This window comes from Diadema setosum, chromosome 14, assembly GCF_964275005.1.
Source record: "Diadema setosum chromosome 14, eeDiaSeto1, whole genome shotgun sequence".
In the NCBI taxonomy this organism is placed as follows: Eukaryota; Metazoa; Echinodermata; class Echinoidea; order Diadematoida; family Diadematidae; genus Diadema; species Diadema setosum.
Window position 1 is genome coordinate 35,802,195 of NC_092698.1, and position 19,915 is coordinate 35,822,109.

The 19,915-nt window shown below is 38.4% G+C and overlaps 1 protein-coding gene across 1 annotated transcript in view; it reads left to right on the forward strand.

Annotated features, from left to right (window-relative positions):
* Positions 1 to 17,087: 17,087 nt before the first annotated feature.
* The window catches only part of LOC140237458 (myosin-2 essential light chain-like), a 34,420-nt gene continuing 31,592 nt past the window's right edge, over positions 17,088 to 19,915 (forward strand). The window contains exons 1-2 of the mRNA XM_072317383.1: positions 17,088 to 17,136; positions 17,233 to 17,257. Coding sequence (XP_072173484.1) covers positions 17,134 to 17,136; positions 17,233 to 17,257 — 28 coding nt within the window. The 5' untranslated portion in view covers positions 17,088 to 17,133. The remainder of the gene's footprint in view (positions 17,137 to 17,232; positions 17,258 to 19,915) is intronic.

Below are 19,915 nucleotides of genomic sequence, written 5' to 3' on the forward strand. Positions count from 1 at the left end.
AAAGAAAGTTGCAGAAAGAAAGAAATATCTCAATACATAGAAGATAAGCTTTAATTTCAACCAAGTTTTTTATCGTAATTCCGACATCGTATGAAAAAAACGAATGGCACATAACGATAGCGCAAAGTCTCAGCTACAACATATTAAAATCTGGGAGAACTTCACCGAAGGGTAAGTGAGCTAGTTCTCGATAAAGACAATCATGTCAATTTTCACATTTAAAAAAATTCCCTCCCATAGAGATAACACGTCATAACGAAGATACAAAAAGAAGTACATATGACCTTTGACCTCAATTTGCACAGACAAGATGGCATCTGAGTAAAAAGTGGTTATTTTGTGAAATGATCCTTGTAACATGGTCTTTGCGTGTGCAAAATATGGGAAAGATAAGACGTGTATTCACTAAGATACAGGGTGAAACACTTATGACCTTTGACCCTAATTTACATACCCAAGATGGTGTCCGATCAAGTAGTAGTTATTTTATGAAATAATTCACGTGACATGAACTAAACATGTGCAAAATATGGAAGTGATAGAGGCCGTTTTTCTTGAGTTATTGCAAAGAAAGTTGCAGAAAGAAAGAAATATCTCAATACATCGAATCTAAGCCTGAATTTCAACCCAATTTTTTGACGTGATTCTGACATCGTATGAAAAAACAAAGGGCACACTTACGGTAGCGTAAAGTCTCAGCTACAACATATTAAAATCTGGGAGAAATTTACCGAAGCTTAAGTGAGCTAGTGCTCGATAAAGATAGTCATGTCAATTTTCATTTCCAGAAAAACTGCACTCCCATAGAGATAACACGTAAACTGGTCAAATTTGACAAGATTACTTTCAATCCATTTTTAAGAGGTGATACCGTTATCCAATCAAAATTTTGTTATTTTATGTTTGAAAGAACATTAGATAAGTTACATCATACTGAAATCTGGGTGAAAATTGACAAAGGGCTAGTGAGATACGCTCGAATGAACTTGAAATTTGATGACGTCATTTTGAAAATTTACTTTTTTTACTTTATTAAGAAATTTGATATCTTTTAATCATTTTGTCAGCATTGCCACCCCATGAAATGACATGTACAACTCATCAGCTTTCAAAATATGTACAGAAAATGGGGGGTCACCGTCCATCCTGACGAGTAAAATCGGATTTAAAATTGGCAGTTTTTTGGCATAGTTGTACTGTATATCGCCATTGACGCGCGCGCGGAATTTCAACTTTGACGGGCCCGTATGACGTCATATTGAGTCGGATTGACTTGAAACTTGGTAGAAATACTCCTTGACATTTCCGGCAGCCGATAAGTGTGAAAAAACGGGAAATGTCTATTGCATATGAGCTGTGCGTGCGTATATGCGCGCGCGCGTACGCGTCCGTCGATTTTTTCTGAAATACTCCAAATGACCTGAAACGTGTGCAAAACAATTTTGAGCTCGATTGGAGCATATTAAAATTTCAACGCGCGCGTACGCGCTCGTTTACCAGGGTCGTGATGAAATTTTATTGAATATATCGATAGAACTTGACTTGAACTATATTATATGTAAATGTCATTGAGAAATTCCATTTCATTAATGAGATACGAATGTGAACGTGATTTCAGATAATGACGTCATAGTGACGTCATGGTTGACTGATCACAAAGATACAATAGATCTGTCGTTCTTATGACGTGATACATATATGGTATAAGTTTAAAAGTCATAGGTGAATGACTTTTTGAGTTAATCGCTGCACAACATTTGAGGAGAAAGAAATAAAGAAGAAAGATTCAGTACAGATACAATAGGTGATCCGAGAGGATACTCGGATCACCTAATAAAGAATCAGTACAGATACAGAAGGTGATCCGAGAGGATACTCGGATCACCTAATAAAGCAAACGAAACCCAAACTTATCTTCGTTTATCTTTTATGACTGCTGGACATGGTAAGTCGTGCAAACAGGCAAAGGATTAGCAGGGCTGGCGTAAAGGATCAACGATAACACACACAAGAAAACATTAAACATTACGAACTCGAGGACACGTGACTAATGCCTCCTTGACAGATGATTTTCCACCATTGCCGATGTCATCTGTATTTTGCAGGTGGAAAAACAAAACAAACGCAGATGCACTTGTATGAGGTAGACGTGTTTGTTCAACTCCTCAAACCGTCAAAGTTTGAGTCAAGGACTGACACCTGCAGAAAACAGTTCCATTTCATGTCATTCCACTTCACTGATATTCGAATCTTAATTGAAAACAAGGGATAGTAAGCAGAGATGGTGAAGATATGGGCACTGGCGTAGCCGGGGGGGGGGGGGGGGGGGCGATGGGGGCGGTCGCCCCCCCCCCCCCCCTAAGATTTGGACCGGGGATTTGGGAGGCGGAAAAAATGCGTGTATACTGTATGCATGCACATGAAGCGGGTCTCCTTTGCAACCTTTCATCAAATAATATATTTTTTTGAATATTTCACTCAAAGTGTGCACCAGATCGTTGAATTTCAATTCAAAATATGCAAAATCTCTCGTGCTTGGCAGGGGGTATCCCACTCCCAAACCCTCCCCCTCTGTGCCTCTTGCCCTAGCTTAGTACACTTTTTAGATTTACAAAAAAATTATGAACTAGAGATTGTAATTTGTCATCACTGACAAATTAAGGTGATCCGATCTTTTTTTTAATCAATGATTCGAGTCCTGAGACTGCAAAGTCTCAGCTACAACATATTAAAATCTGAGAGAAATTCACCGAAGCATAAGTAAGATAGTGCTCGATAAAGAGAGTCATGTCAATTTTCACATCTAAAAAATTCGCTCCCATAGAGATAACACGTCATAGCAAAGATAGAAAAAGAAGTACATATGACCTTTGACCCCACTTTGCACAGACAAGATGGCATCTGAGCAAAAAGTGGTTATTTTATGAAATGATTCCTGTAACATAGTCTTTACGTGTGCAAAATATGGGAAAGATAGGACATGTATTCACCAAGATACAGGATGAAACATTTATGACCTTTGACCCTAATTTACATACCCAAGATGGCGTCTGATTAAGTAGTTGTAATTTTATGAAATAATTTTCGTGACATGAACTAAACATGTGCAAAATATGAAGGTGATAGGGGCTGTTTTTCTTGAGTTATTGCAAAAAAAAATGCAAAAAGAAAGAAATATTGCAATACATCGAAGATAAACTTCAATTTCAACCAAGTTTTTTCACGTGATCCCGACAACGTATGAAAAAACAAAGGGCACACTTACGATAGCCCTACATCTCAGCTACACCATGATAAAATCTTAGAGAAATTCACCGAAGCATAAGTGAGCTAGTGCTCGATAAAGATAGTCATGTCAATTTTCATTTCCATAAAAATTGCACTCCCATAGAGATTACACGTAAACTGGTCAAATTTGACAAGGTTACCTTCAATCCATTTTTTCGAGGTAATGTCGTCATCAAATCAAAATTGTTTAAATACATTTATGAAAGAACATTAAATAAGCTACAACATATTGAAATTTGGGTGAAAATTGGCAAAGGATTAGTGAGATACGCTCGAGTAAACTTGAAATTTGATGACGTCATTTTGAAAATTTACTTTTTTTACTTTATTAAGAAATTTGTTATCTTTTACTCATTTTATCAGCATAGCCAGTCCATGAAATGACATGTACAACTCATCACCTTTCAGAATATGTAAAGAAAATGGGGGGTTACCGTCCATCCTGACGAGTAAAATCCGATTTAAAATTGGCGGTTTTTTGGCATAGTTGCACTGTGTATCCCCATTGACGCACGCGCGGAATTTTGAATTTGACGGGCCCGTATGACGTCATATTGAGTCGGATCGACTTGAAACTTGGTAGAAATATTCCTTGACATTTCGGACATCCGATCCGTGTGAAAAAATTGAAAATTTCTATTTCATATTAGCTGTGCGTGCGTATATGTGCGCGCGCGTACGCGTCCGTCCGATTTTTTCAATTTTTCAAAAAATGCTCCAAATGGTCTGAAACGTGTGCAAAAAAAATTTGAGCTGGATTTGAGCATACAAATATTTCAACGCGCGCGTACGCGCGCGTTTTGAAATAAAAATAAATTTTGAGGATATGATTAAAATGCGCTTGGCTTGAAATATATGTGACGTAAATTTCATTGAAATATACAATTCCATTAATGAGATATGCATGAAAATGTGTTTTCATATAATGACGTCATAGTGACGTCACGGTCGACTGATCACAATGATACATTAGATTTGTCGTCTTTGGGACATGATGCATACATGGTATAAGTTTGAACTTCATAGGCATAGCACTTTCTGAGTTAACCTCTGCACAAATTTTGGGGAGAAATAAAGAAAAACTAGAGATTGTAATTTGTCATCACTGACAAATTAAGGTGATCCGATTTTTTTTTAAATCAATGATTCAAGTCCTGATCGCAATAGGCATGACCATGCAGGTTTCATCTGTGTTCAGAGACATTGGCCGTGTGATGTTTGGATTCTCATTTAGAAAAGGGAGTCATATCTGTCATCTTTGGTACCAAATCTGTATACACTATAACGAAGATACAGCAACAAGTACATATGACCTTTGACCCCACTTTGCACAACCTAGATGGCATCTGAGCTAAAAGTAGTTATTTTGTGAAATGATTCTTGTAACATGATCTTTGCGTGTGCAAAATATGGGAAAGATAAGACATGTATTCACCAAGATACAGGATGAAACATTTGTGACCTTTGACCCTAATTTACATACCCAAGATGTTGTCCGATCAAGTAGTTGTTATTTTATGAAATAATCTACGTGACAAGAACTAAACATGTGCAAAATATGGGGGTGATAGGGGCTGTTTTTCTTGAGTTATTGCAAGAAAGTTGCAGAAACATAGAAATATCTCAGTACATCAAAGATAAGCTTTAATTTCAACCAAGTATTTTAACATGATCCCGACATCATATGAAAAAACAAAGGGCATGTAACGATAGCGCAAAGTCTGAGTTACAACATATTAAAATCTGAGAAAAATTCACCGAAGGGTAAGTGAGCTAGTGCTCGATAAAGACAATCGTGTCAATATTAACATCTAGAAAAATTCCCTCCCATAGAGATAACACGTCATAACGAAGATACAGAAAAAAATACATATGACCTTTCACCCCACTTTGCACAGACAAGATGGCATCTGAGCAAAAAGTGGTTATTTCTCTCTCACACCTCCCTGGTGAAATGATTCTTGTATTATGGTCTTTACGTGTGCAAAATATGGGAAAGATAGGACATGTATTCACCAAGATACAGGATGATACATTTATGACCTTTGACCCTAATTTACATACCCAAGATGGCGTCTGATCAAGTAGTTGTTATTTTATGAAATAATGTTCGTGACATGAACTAAACATGTGCAAAATATGGTGGTGATAGGGTATGGTTTTCTTGAGTTATTGCACATAAAGTTGCAAAAAGAAAGAAATATTTCAATACATCGAAGATAAACTTTAATTTCAACCAAGTTTTTTGACGTGATCCCGACATCGTATGAAAAAACGAAGGGCACACTTACGATAGCCCTACGTCTCAGTTACAACATATCAAAATCTTAGAGAAATTCACCGAAGCATAAGTGAGCTAGTGCTCGATAAAGATAGTCATGTCAATTTTCATTTCCATAAAAATTGCACTCCCATAGAGATTACACGTAAACTGGTCAAATTTGACAAGGTTACCTTCAATCCATTTTTCCGAGGTGATTTCGTCATCTAATCAAAATTGTATAATTACATTTATGAAAGAGCATTTCATAAGCTACAACATATTGAAATTTAGGTGAAAATTGGCAAAGGATAAGTGAGATACGCTCGAGCAAACTTGAAATTTGATGACGTCATTTTGAAATTTTACTTTTTTTACTTTATTAAGAAATTTGATATCTTTTAATCATTTTGTCAGCATAGTCAGCCCATGAAATGACATGTACAACTCATCAGCTTTCAGAATATGTCAAGAAAATTGGGGGTCACCGTCCATCCTGACGAGTAAAATCGGATTTAAAATTGGCGGTTTTTTGGCATAGTTGCACTGTGTATCCCCATTGACGCACGCGCGGAATTTTGAATTTGACGGGCCCGTATGACGTCATATTGAATCGGATCGACCTGAAACTTGGTATAAATATTCCTTGACATTTCGGACATCCGATCCGTGTGAAAAAATTGAAAATATCTATTTCATATGAGCTGTGCGTGCGAATATGTGCGCGCGCGTACGCGTCCGTCCAATTTTTTCAATTTTTCAAAAAATGCTCCAAATGGTCTGAAACATGTGCAAAAAAATTTTGAGCTCGATTTGAGCATACAAATATTTCAACGCGCGCGTACGCGCACGTTTTGAGATAAAAATGAATTTTGAGAATATGAGTAGAATTCGCATGACTTGAAATATATGTGACGTAAATTTCATTGAAATATTCTATTCCATTAATGAGATATGCATGAAAATGTGTTTTCATATAATGACGTCATAGTGACGTCACGGTCGACTGATCACTATGATTTTACTTGCGCTGTCGTCTTTGCGACATGATACATATATGGTATAAGTTTGACATTGAGAGGCAATGCACTTTCTGAGCTAACCTCTGCACAACTTTTGAGGAGAAATAAAGAAAGAAACAAAGAAAGAAGAAAGATTCAGTACAGATACAGAAGGTGATCCGAGAGGATACTCGGATCACCTAAAAAGAAAGAATCCGTACAGATACAGAAGGTGATCCGAGAGGATACTCGGATCACCTAATAATTCTGAGTGCACAAGACTTATCACTTATATTCCGAAAACTCAAGGTTCCCTCAATTGTATAAGGGGAATTTCCCCTTTTAATCGACCCTTTCCTCCCTCAGTCCCCCCCCCCATCAGTTTTGTGTGTGTGTGTGTGTGTGTGTGTGTGTGTGTGTGTGTGATTTCCCAAATGTTGATTCCATGAAATATGCGTATCCGAGATATCTCAATTTCAACCTTAAAAGGCAAAAGCTCCATCGGAAGGGAAGGGTGGAGATAACACTCGCCCACACCTTCTCCCTGCTCGATCGCCCCTCCCCCCCCCCCCTTCCGCCATGCATAGAAGTAGACTGTGGCTATACCCAGATCGCTTTATTTCAATTCTAAAGACGCAAAAGCTCCGCGAGCAGGAGGGGGAATCCCCCTTCCCCTAAGCTCTACCTCACTAGACTTTATACATACACACAGATGGTGCACATTCGGAATAAGAGCTAAATTCCGTGATTTTAACACTTCGATGAAAAAGTATTGCAACAATAATTTGCGCCAGATCGCTGAATTTCAGGTCTGAGAACTCAAAATCACCTTCGTGTGGGAGGGGATATGCCCCTATCTACACCTTCGTGTGCATGCTTTTTCTGTTTGATTGCTGAACAGACAGCGCTCATGATATTCAGTGTAAGAATTAATACAAGAAGATTATTTAAATGATATCATTTTATAGGCAAATTGTTCAATAATAATCTACACTGAAATATACTGCAACCTTAAACAAGCGGGACTGTTTCAACTCGTTAAAGCACGCAAAAACATGCATCAAATTGCACCATTTGCAACATCAAAATGCAAAAAATTCTCACCGTGGGAGGGGGACACCCCCCTCCCACACACTCCTGTCCGTGGGAGGGGGACACCCCCCTCCCACACCCTCCTGTCCCCCTTCGCTCGCTCCGCTCGCTCGGGTTCAGTCGCGTTCGTGATATTTAGTGAAAAGAATTAATACAAGAAGATTATTTAAATGATACCATTTCATAGGCAAATTGTTCAATAATAATCTACATCAAAATATACTGTTACCTTAAACAAGTGTTACTGTTTCACGTCGATAAAACGTGCAAAAACATGCATCAAATTGCACCATTTGCAACATGAAAATGCAAAAAAGTTCTCACCGTGGGAGGGGGGACACGCCCCTCCCACACCCTCCCCTCCCCCTCGCTCGCTCCGCTCGCTCGGGTTCAGTCGCGTTCATGATATTCAGTGAAAAGAATTAAAACAAGAAGTGTATTTAAATCATACCATATTATAGGCAAATTGTTCAATGATAATCTACATCAAAATATACTGCAACCTTAAACAAGTGGGACTGTTTCAACTCGTTAAAACACGCAAAAACATGCATCAAATTGCACCATTTGCAACATCAAAATGCAAAAAGTTCTCACCGTGGGAGGGGGGACACGTGTCCCCCCTCCCACACTCTCCCCTCCCCCTTTGCTCGCTCTGCTCACTCTGCTCGCTCGGGTTCAGTCGTGTTCGTGATATTCAGTGAAAAGAATTGATACAAGAAGTGTATTTAAATTATACCATTTTATAGGCAAATTGTTCAATGATAATCTACACTATTAATATACTGCTATACCTTAAACAAGTGGGACTGTTTCACGTCCATAAAACGCGCAAAAACATGCATCAAACTGCACCATTTGCAACATCAAATTGCAAAAAGTTCTTACCGTGGGAGGGGGGACACCCCCCTCCAACACCCCTCCCCCTCGCTCGCTCCGCTCGCTCGGGTTCAGTCGCGTTCATGATATTCAGTGAAAAGAATTGATAGAAGAAGTGTATTTAAATGATACCATTTTATAGGCAAATTGTTCAATTATAATCTATATACATCAAAATTCAATTCAATTCAATTCAATTCATTTATTTTCATTCTTTTTCAACAAAAACATAACACAAGATAGATCAGGTTTTACATCATAAACAAAGAACATTTGTCCTTGCAATTAATAAATGGTATCAATAAACATAGGAGCGCATACTGGCAAAAAAAAAGTAATACAAAGTCATGCTTCAGTTGAAAAAAAAAGGAAGAAAGAATAGAGAGGTCCACTAAAAAGCAAAGCTTGTAGATTGTGAACCACTCATAAAACCTATGAATTACTTATTTACAAACACTTTGTGACGAATATAATATGCGACAGGACGGGACAAAACAGAAGAAACACAACAACATGACACAACTTGCCAGAATAGATGAAAAGTATGGAAGGAAAGAAAGAAAAAAAAAAGAGAGAATGAGAGAATACCTACACGCTGAACAAGGGAAATGGAACAGAGGATGGTAGAGAATGTGCTTCATAGAGTTGGTGCTGCATGCAGCTGAGCAAGGATTGTAATGGCTACTTCTTTACGTAATAATGAATTCGGTGATTGAATAATTGGTTGAATAATTGGTGGGTGGATGATGAACCCTGAGGTTAACAAAAACTATAGCTATTAATGAAAAAAAAAACATATCAGGGAGGATTTAATAAAAAAAAATGTTTCAACTTGCGCTTAAAAGAATACAAAGATGGGGAATTTTTTATTTCACAGCTCAGTGAGTTCCAAAATCTAGGACCGGTGTATATAAATGTATTCTGAGCCAATAAAGTTCTCAGAAGGGGTAAATGAAACTCATTAGATTGTCTAGTGGGATAATCATGAAAAAACTGGTTCCGTGGGAACATTGAATTGAGAAAACTGGGAAGTGCATTTACATTGTAATTAAACATAAACTGACCAAGTTGAAAAAAAATACAAATCTTTAATTTTCAAAATCTCATGTTTAGTAAATAATGGGTCTGTATGGGGATGTGGCGGGACGCCACAAATAATACGAATAACTTTTTTTTTTGTAACAAAAGTAATTTATCTAGTAAGTTTTGATGGGCACTACCCCACGCTAGGAGTCCGTAATTAAGATAAGGTAAAATTAGAGAAAAATACAACGTCAACAAAGAAGACAATGGAATATGAAACTTGAGTCTATTAATAATACCAATATTGCGTGAAATTATTGTACTAATGTTATTAATATGCGGCCTCCACGAAAGTTTATCATCCACTGTGATACCAAGGAATTTTATATGAGAAACTCGTTCTAACAAAGTGTCATCAAAAGCAATACCTGTGCCTAAATCTTCTAAAGAATTACTAAAAAGCTTATACTTAGTTTTCTGAAGATTAAGAGATAATTTATTAGCTCTTATCCACTGAGTTACTTTTTTCAATTCGGAATTAACGATGCGTACAAGAGTATCTGGATTTTGGTGAGAAAAGAAAATATTTGAATCGTCAGCAAAAAGTATAAATGAGAGTATGTCAGATGATCTGCAAAAGTCATTAATATAAATGATAAAAAGTAAAGGTCCTAATAAACTAATAAACTACCCTGTGGGACGCCTAATGAATTCTAAACTCGAGCTGTACTCGTTCAGAGATACATATTGTTTTCGGTTTTGTAGGTAACTCCTGAAGCACTCCAAGGCCTTCCCGCGTATTCCATAATGAGACAGTTTATAAAGTAATATTTCATGATTAATTGTATCGAAGGCCTTGGAGAAGTCCAGGAAGATACCAATAAGATGAGAATGATTATCAATAGGGTGCGCAGCGTGGTCAATAAACTTTAAAAGAGCATGAATGGTGCTATGTTTCTGACGGAACCCAAATTGAGAATTTGTAAAAACATTATGCAAATTCAGAAAATTAATTGTTCTTGTAAGTATAAATTTTTCCAATATTTTAGATAAAGATGAAAGCAAAGAAATAGGTCTATAATTACATATATCAGAATCATCTCCTTTTTTAGATAAAGGGAAAACCTTAGCTATTTTCATAAAATCAGTATACTAAAAACACCACTTGATAAAAATAAACTGCTACCTTAAACAAGTGGGACTGTTTCACGTCGATAAAACGCGCAAAAACATACATCAAATTGCACCATTTACGACATCAAAATGCAAAAAGTTCTTACCGTGGGAGGGGGACACCCCCTCCCACACCCTCCCCCCCCCCCCCCTCGCTCCGCTCGCTCGGGCTCGGTCGCTTCGCTCCCTCGCAGACTAACCGCCCCCCCCCCCTCCCCTAAGATGAAATCCTGGCTACGCCGTTGGATATGGTGGATGAGTTTCAACTTGTGTTCCTCTTTGCAAATTAGATTTGTAAGTGCGCAATTGCGGATCTACATTTTTAACAACTATACAATTACAAAGGTAAAATATGCCCAATTTTCCGACAATGTGTTATCGTACACCAGCAGTTGCGATCTTATAAATCCCATTTTGTACTGCTACTGCTGTATTGCCATATAGTCCTCACAGAACCATCGGTATTCACTTGTGTGCATTTGCTCTTGCCACGCCCATTCCTCCATTCGCCCACTTCCTGATGATATCGTGCAGTCCATCCTGTTTTCTCACGTCCTGGCCTGACCTTCAGTTCTACCTCTCCTTGTATGATGGCATCTGAACAAGGCTGTCTGATCGCCGTTTCCAATGTCCATACATAGGCAGCTTCCTCCTCCTTAGCTGGGCAAGTGGACCGTCTTCTTTTGTAACCAGTGGCGGATCCAGAAGGAGGCGCACCGGGGGCGCGCCCCTCTTTATTTTTTGTTAAAACAAGAAATAAAAAAGAATGGGGGGGGGGGGGGGGCGTGTGCTCTCCTTCAATTTCGTAAAGGCGCCTCCCGTTGATGGAATTCCTGGATCCGCCCCAGGTAAAGCCTAGTCTTTGGCGAATCAATGCAGTGGTCTTCCTATCTCTCCAGCTGACATGAACAGCGGGAAACGAACTGATGAAAAATAATTACCCGTACTCGGATCTTGTTTCATCTACCTAAATTGCAAAAGAAAGGAGCAATGCGGCTACCGGTAGGGTTAATGTAGAGCTGAAGTAAAGTATGCCCGGGAGATAGAAGGAAATATTCTCACATGTTCGACCACAAAAATGCCCAATATGGGGATTAGTCCACGAACAATGGAAAGAAAAGTAATCCACTGAAAACAGGCCTCAATGCTACAAATAGCGCGACACCAGCAGACATGACACAGTAGCAGTATGAGATTATGTTAGCCATCCTTTCAGACCTTAAGAAGAATATCCAGATATACAGTCAAACCTGTCTATGGCGACCACCGTCTACAGTGACCACCTGCCGTATGCGACCACTAAACACAATTCAAGAGAAAAGCCATGTTAACGACCCTCTATATAGCGGCCACGTGTCTACAACGGCCACCTTTTTTTTTTTTGCGGGGCTATTAGCTTTGTTCGGAAGTTTTAACAATCTATTCTTTAATGCTCCTGATCGCATGGACTCCTTGAATGTGCTGTTGATGTTAGTACACCTGTCAAATGCAACCTCACTGGGCCCCATTTCATAAAAGTTGATGATAGCAACTCTTGCTGAAATGGTTATTGTCATGGTAACAACAAGAATTCTGCTTCCTGATTGGCTGTTGCTATTGGAAGTTGACATTCCAGCAATACTTGTCATCCTAACATATTTTATGAAATGGGGCACAGATGAACGGAAAGGGGAGGAGGAATCCCCCACCTCGTCTGCATGTACTGACGACCAATAGACATGATTTAGAAACGTGCTATTTTGTTTGACGAACACCACACATGAATACGAGTTTCAGTTAGGCTGCTAACTGAATTGCATCAAAGGAGCATAAAAAAAAATTTATTATCCATGCGAGATACTTGCCAAATACAAATTTGAACGTTATCAGTGTAACCGCAAACGGGCGTACAGTATTATTGTATTGCCGTTGCAATTCTAGAAACTGATATAGAAATCAACCGTGGTAGCTGAAATTACCAAGAAAGATTGAATGTAGTCCATAGATTATGTCGATTCTGTATTCACACTTTGCTTATATCACTGGTGCTCGTACATGGCTAAGTAAACTGGTTGTACTCAATTCATCGGATGTCAGAAACTCATAATAAACGCACGAACCGGAGAAATTTCGAGGCGAGCCGAATCTTTGTCAGTGCTTGTGGTCAAGGGTTTCTCCATAGCAGTGTATCGCCCTCTATGTCTATCGTCGTCACGTTTCAGCGCACTGGGGGAAAAAACAAAATATTCAGGACCTGGACAAATCTTGTTTAATGTATACATATATTTTGACTTCGTAACTGGCTCCAGTCACGAAATAATAATCAGTAATAAAAATAAAAATCATTCACAATATCTATTTTAGATTCAGAATGCAGTAAAACTGCAATGCTGCATAATACAGGGAAAAGGTTTAAAGCAAATAGCAAGCAAACAAGCAAGCAAGCAAGCAAACAACAAACCTAGTACTCGACTGATTATGAGAAATCACAAATAATCATAAAGCGGTCATAGGTGAGGACATGCGGATTTTCTTAGTGACTTTCTATGTGTGTTCACTTTTAGCTCACCTGGGCCGAAGGCTCAAGTGAACTATTGCGATCTCTGATTTTAGTTCTAAAAAAAAAAAAGTGCTGGACACGATGACATCAGCAATCGTCAATTGCGGATCCTTTAGCTCATAATTATATCTAATTTATCCCTTTTTAACGGCACCGTCCCCGAAAGTATGAAAACAGCAAAAGTCATCCCTTTGTTTAAAAAAGGTGACAAATTAGACGTAAATAATTACCGACCAATTTCTTTGTTAAGTGCATTGTCAAAAATTCTTGAAAAAATTATTTATAAAAGAACTATTAATTTCTTTAAATCCAATAATATATTTTCGAATTCTCAGTTTGGATTTAGGGAGAAACATAGCACTACACATGCATTATTGAGTTTTATAGAAAAAGTGGCACATGCTATCGACAAATCTTCTCATCTGATAGGTTTGTTCCTGGACTTCTCCAAGGCCTTCGACACCATTAATCATGATCTTAACAAATTACATCATTATGGAGTGCGTGGGAAGGCCTTGGAGTGGTTCAACCTCATGAACAGGAAACAATCTGTCTCTCTAAATGGTTGTAATTCACAAATGTTAAATATTAAATGTGGGGTTCCACATGGAAGTTTATTAGGTCCACTGTTGTTTAATGTTTACATAAATGATTTTTGTAGATCATCAGATGTTCTTTCTTTCATTCTCTTTGCAGATGACTCAAATTTAACTTTTTCGCACAATAATCTTCTTACCCTTGTTAATACAATAAATTCAGAATTAGAAAATGTTGCCCAGTGGATAAAAGCAAATACTAAGTAAGTTATCTCTTAATCTTCAAAAAACAAAATATATGCTTTTTAGCAATTCTACTGAGGCATTACCTGTTGACATTTTTTAGATGGTACTCCACTCGAAAATGTTTCCCATGTAAAATTTCTTGGAATAAGAGTTGACAATAAGCTTTCATGGAAATTTCATATTGACAGTATATATGTAAAATTACCTCACGTAATATTGGTATAATTAAATTTTGTTTTCCTTTGTCGTCCCTGCTCAGATTATATTCATCCTTAATATTGCCATATTTGAATTACGGTATTCTCGCGTGGGGAAACACATATGAAACACTCTTAGATAAATTACTTTTATTGCAAAAGAAATCACTCCGTATCATATGTCATGCTGCCTTTTTGTCTCATACTGACCCACTATTTTATGAGCATTAAATATTGAAAATTAATGATTTGTATTTGTTTAATTTAGGACAATTTATGTATAATTATAATAAAAATAATCTTCCAAATACATTCGATACAATGTTTCGAAGAAATCAATCCGTTCACAATTATCCAACAAGGCGATCAAATGACTTCCATTTGCCATTTCTGAGAACTTTGTTGGCTCAAAACACATTCATCTACGATGGGCCAAAGTATTGGAATTCACTTCACAACAATACTACAACAGCTCAATATCTGAACTCCTTTAAGAATAAATTAATTTATTTTTATTGAAATCTTACAACATCCAACCGAGTTAGTTTCGTTTTACCATCTCAGTCAAGTCATCATTTCTTTGAATATTAAACATCAATTATTATGAACTTATTATTTTTTCTATATAAGTCCTCCTTATAATTATGTTCCTGTCAGTGATATATCGATGTGTCTATTCTCTTTTTTTTTCCTGCATTCTTACCAATATAATTATGTGTAAAAAGTTTTTGCATTATATTCAATCCAGGTTGTATTTCATCACTTAGTTTACATCATGGAATCCAGATTGCTTGCGTCCACGATGGCACGTATGTAGTTTTTTTCCCCCTTTTTTCCCTTTCTTTTTCCCTTCCCAATTATTTTGATGTCAGTTGACATCGGTTCGTTTTATTTTGTTTTATTGGTTGCTGTCTTGTGTATTTTCTGAGGGTCCCATATCGTACAAGCTCTGCTTCTTAGTGGGACCCTCCACGTCCATCCTCATCCTTAGTTGACTTGTATTATACGCTTTATGTATATATTAACAAAGATATTATTGCGTGTTTTTTTTTTTCATCTGCTTCTCATTTTTATATGTATTTTGTCAAATCACATTCTGCAATATTATTACAAATATCCTGTACATATGCAATGTATATAATTTCTTTATTTATTTGATGGAAGTGAAAATAAATTTGAATCTTGAATCTTGAATCTTGATCGCTCTTCGTCCGGCGTCCGTCGTCCATCGTCCGTCATCCGTCATCCGTCGTGCGTCGTGAGTTGTGCGTAAACTTTGTATATTTTCATCTTCTTCTTGAGAACCTCATGACCGATTTTCAGCAAACTTGGCAGGTAGCACCCCTATAGAGGGATAGGATCTCAATTTGTTCAAATGGGCACCTTGCCCCACCTGCATGGGGGTCCCCAGGGGGCCCAAACTACCCAAAATTAAGGAATCTTAAAAAAAACTTCTTCTCTAGAACCCGAATTGATAGAGCTACGTTAAAACTATGAGTTAGTACACTATAATGTCTGTAGTTTCAAGTTTGTTCATGACGGAATCAGGGGTCCTCCCTTTCGGACCCAGGGGAGGGGTCCTAATGGGGCCCAAATTGTACATTTTCATCTTTTTCTTGAAAATGCCATGATGAATATTTACCAAACATGGCAGGTAGAGCATCCCTAGGGGGATAAAATCTCATTCCCATCAAATGGGCACCATGCCCCATCTGCCTCCCCCCCCCCCCCGGGGGGGGGGGGGGGGCTACATTGGGGTCTAAATCATGAATTTTCATCTTTTTCTTGAATATCCCATGATGAATTTTCATCAAACTATAGGCAGGTAGCATCCCTAGGAGGATAGAATCTCAATTCCATTAATATATGTATATATATATATATATATATATATATATATATATATATATATATATATATATATATATATATATATATATATGTGTGTGTGTGTGTGTGTGTGTATGTGTGTGTATGTGTATATATATATATATATATTATATATGTATATATACAGTATATATTATTATATTGATCAATTACCTCACTGTGGTCATGTGTCTTCAACGACACCTGCTAATCTTATCAAACTTGTGATCTTAATTCGAGTTGAGGCTGAGATAAGATTTAACCTGCACTAGTATCATTAATAGTAAAGATAGTAAGACTTTAGTCATATAATGAGACTGGTGTCAGCCATACTTGGTTGTCTGTTCATAACCAACATGTACATAATGTCAAAAGATTCATGCTCTCTAAATGCCAATCGATGTCGCCAAGGAGATTTTAATACATATTCAAAGCGTGTATTGAATATTTATGTGATTCGTTGATATCAGTAATACTTTGTATAGAGCAGAGCCAATAATAATGAAATGGAATTAAATCAGATTAAAGTATATCCCACCTCCCTGGTTATTTTCTTCCTGTTAGCTTCCTCGCCCCCCCCCCCCATAAACCATATATATGCTCACTGATCTCCCCTCTAGAGGGGAGATCAGTGAAATATGCTACACTTTGTTGTTGTTTTCTCAATCTAAACTGCAAATAACTTGAAGTTGGAATTTCGAATGCGATATGAAGATGAAAATATATCAAGAATCATAATGAGAGAGAGAGAAAAAAATGAACGAAAAATAGAACGAACCTCTTCGATTAACAAATCTCTGTGTCCTGCATTTAGATTTACGCTGATCCCATAGCACTCAGTCGCGCAATCGGTCAATATTGCTCAGCTTGTAAACGTACGGTGTGTGCGACGACATGCCGTACATGTACGTTCTATTCAACACACACTGACTGGTATCGTACTGCTGTTTGTGTTGCACAGAACACACTGCACTGGCACTAAGCATCACCTCCTTTCAGACGTCGGAGAAAATCACGGAACTCATTTAACATGGTAAGAATTTCTGCGATTTTCGTATCACTTGATGTGAAAATCTCACAATTATGTTACCACTGTACCTAATTCGTATCTTTCTCTTTTCATTTACAGTCCGTCACAGAGGAACAACTCTCAGGTAAGTGTTTTTTGTACGTTTGTGAGTACGAGCTTACATCGAATTCCGATCCACTGACACACGCCGTTTCATTGCCACGGGCAGTGGGCCGCCCCTCCGTTAGCTGCGAGTAGTTGTGAACCCCTGCCCATCCAGTGTTGTGAGAAGGTCTTTCCGCTACACCACTTTTCAGATTTGCGAGAACTTAACGAAATGCATGATCATAGTTTCGCCAAAACCCTATATTCTCTCAGCAACGCTTTCTTTATGAATACTAGTTCTCGACAAGAGACATTTTTCCCTCAAACGTAGATTTAGCGCAGAGTTTTTCTCTCTCACTGTCGGAAGAGTAAGGGCGTTGTCGGTGGTTGGCCAGCCAGCATTCTTCGCGTTCGGTCGTGTACGTCGGCGGCATGTCGGCATTTCGATGCATACATACGATACATACACTATACAGCATGTTGTCTGACACTTCCGGTTTTCGTGCCATTGTATGAATTGATATGCTAAAGACGTAAAAAGACCCAAACTGTGTGTATTTCCACTCATTACAAGTAAGAATCAATCCCCTCGAGTGAGCAGTCCCATATATTGGCGACATTCAGTGAAATTTCAATTGAAATGGTGAAAAAAGTATGGCTTAATAGTAGTACCTGGTAGGTGTCTAGCAGTAGTACAATTTCAGTGATTTAGTAATCACGTCAGTGGGTCTTAATACTGGGTCACATATAAATCCTCAAAGAAAGATGTTGGTATGACTGTCCTGATGTTTAATGAAGTCAGTATTAGGAAACTTATTACTCTTCAAATGCCAGTCAGCTCACAAAATACAAAGTAGTCTGTGTCACATGACACCAATAGTAATAAGCAATGTTTCATCTTTGTACACACACACACACCCACTCACATGATAAAATATCCTGCACCAGAGACGTCACGGCCTAAAAGACTGATAGTGATACAGAATACAGGTATCTCAACTTCTCCAGAGGACACTGTGTTAGATAACACAGTGACATTCGAAGTGTTCTATCTTTCCCACTGCTGGCCTGGTCAGATCGTGATCAACATTCGCTTTCCTGTGTCCCTGATGAATATATTTAACCCGTTCTCCAAGAACCTTGAATGCTCCCAAATCAAATGAGATTCTTTTTGCCCTTCAACAAAGAATGGACAGGTTGATAATCCACCAGTGTGAAAGCAGTCAAGCAGTGCATGCATCCCCTTTCCATGGTCAACTGCATATATGTGCCATCAAACAATTCAAAATATCGATCAAACATTAGATATGAATAAAGCATGCACTGATGGGCTCGCAAATTCTTACACGCTATGAGTGTAAGGGCACCCAAATGGGTTCAGCTTAAGTCAAAATCTAGTGAGCTCAGCCTTGATTGCTACATACATCTTCATACAAGTTTTGTAGCAAAACAAGCACACTACATGTCTACTACGTTGGAAATGGTAAATTAGACAAAAATTTATGCCATTTTGATAGAGAAAAAGAACAGATACCGGGTTTAAAAGAAACTCGTCTTTCGATCAAAGTCATTTTTCTGTACAGCATAGCACAAATAAACATGAATTTAGGCCACGAATGCAGACACTCTTGTCTACATTTTGGGAACCTGGTTTACCAGGTTCCCATATGAGTTGATGCTACGGGAACCTGGTGCACCAGGTTTCTGTAAGGAACGTGGTAAAAGAACACTTTGTTACACTGATTCTTCTTTTGATATAGATCAGTCTGCTATCATGGCAATTTTGGTGACAGTGAGTCCTGTAAAGGCATCTCCAGTGGGTAGCAAAAAAAAAAAAAAAAAAAAAAAGCTCTCAATCACTTGACTGTTAGACATAATTTTTATCCTCAGCCCAGATTTCATACATGATATACTGTCTGCAGAGCTACCAAGTCTCACACATTCTGCTCGAGACTCACACATTTAGGGTCCGTCTCACAATCTCACGCATGGCACCCATTTTTCTCACGTATCGGGACCAGTGATCTCTGAGATCAGTGATCGGGACCCGACGGGGAAAAAAAAAAGTAGCATTATTTACTAGACTATGCACTGGCCGACCACCTTTGCATGAGCCATCTAGCCTGGCACACGCGACGAATCGAGGGCGCACAGTGTGCAGCAGCAATGAATGCACATATCAGCTACTATGTACACAGTATGTACATAATATACTAGTAGTAGTACGATGAAACGCGCGCGCGCACGCATTGCATGGTTCTTGAACATAGACCTATGTATGGCTATGGATCATACGTTGATATGGCGCACATGCCAGCTAGTGGTGATGGAGCTGCCTTATGGAGCTCCTGCCCACATCTTTGAACCAGGCAAAGAGCTACTCAAGACGGCGAAGTCTGCAACTTGGGCCAATAGTAAGGAGCAAAGCTCAAAAGGATTAAAGTGATAGTTGCAATTGAAGGTATATTTCCCTTTTGTCTTTCAAAATAAGGAAAAAATAGTCACTTAAGTATGCACCAGATTGCACCACACAGAGCTAAAAATTGAAAAAGCTCCCTACCGTGGGAAGGGGGACACCCCACTACCACACCCTCCCCCCACACCCTCCCCCCACACCCTCCCCCCACACCCTTCCCCCTGCTTGGTGGCTTCGGTCCCTTTCTTGTGCATGTGCCGAGATGCCAAGTCATGAAAATCT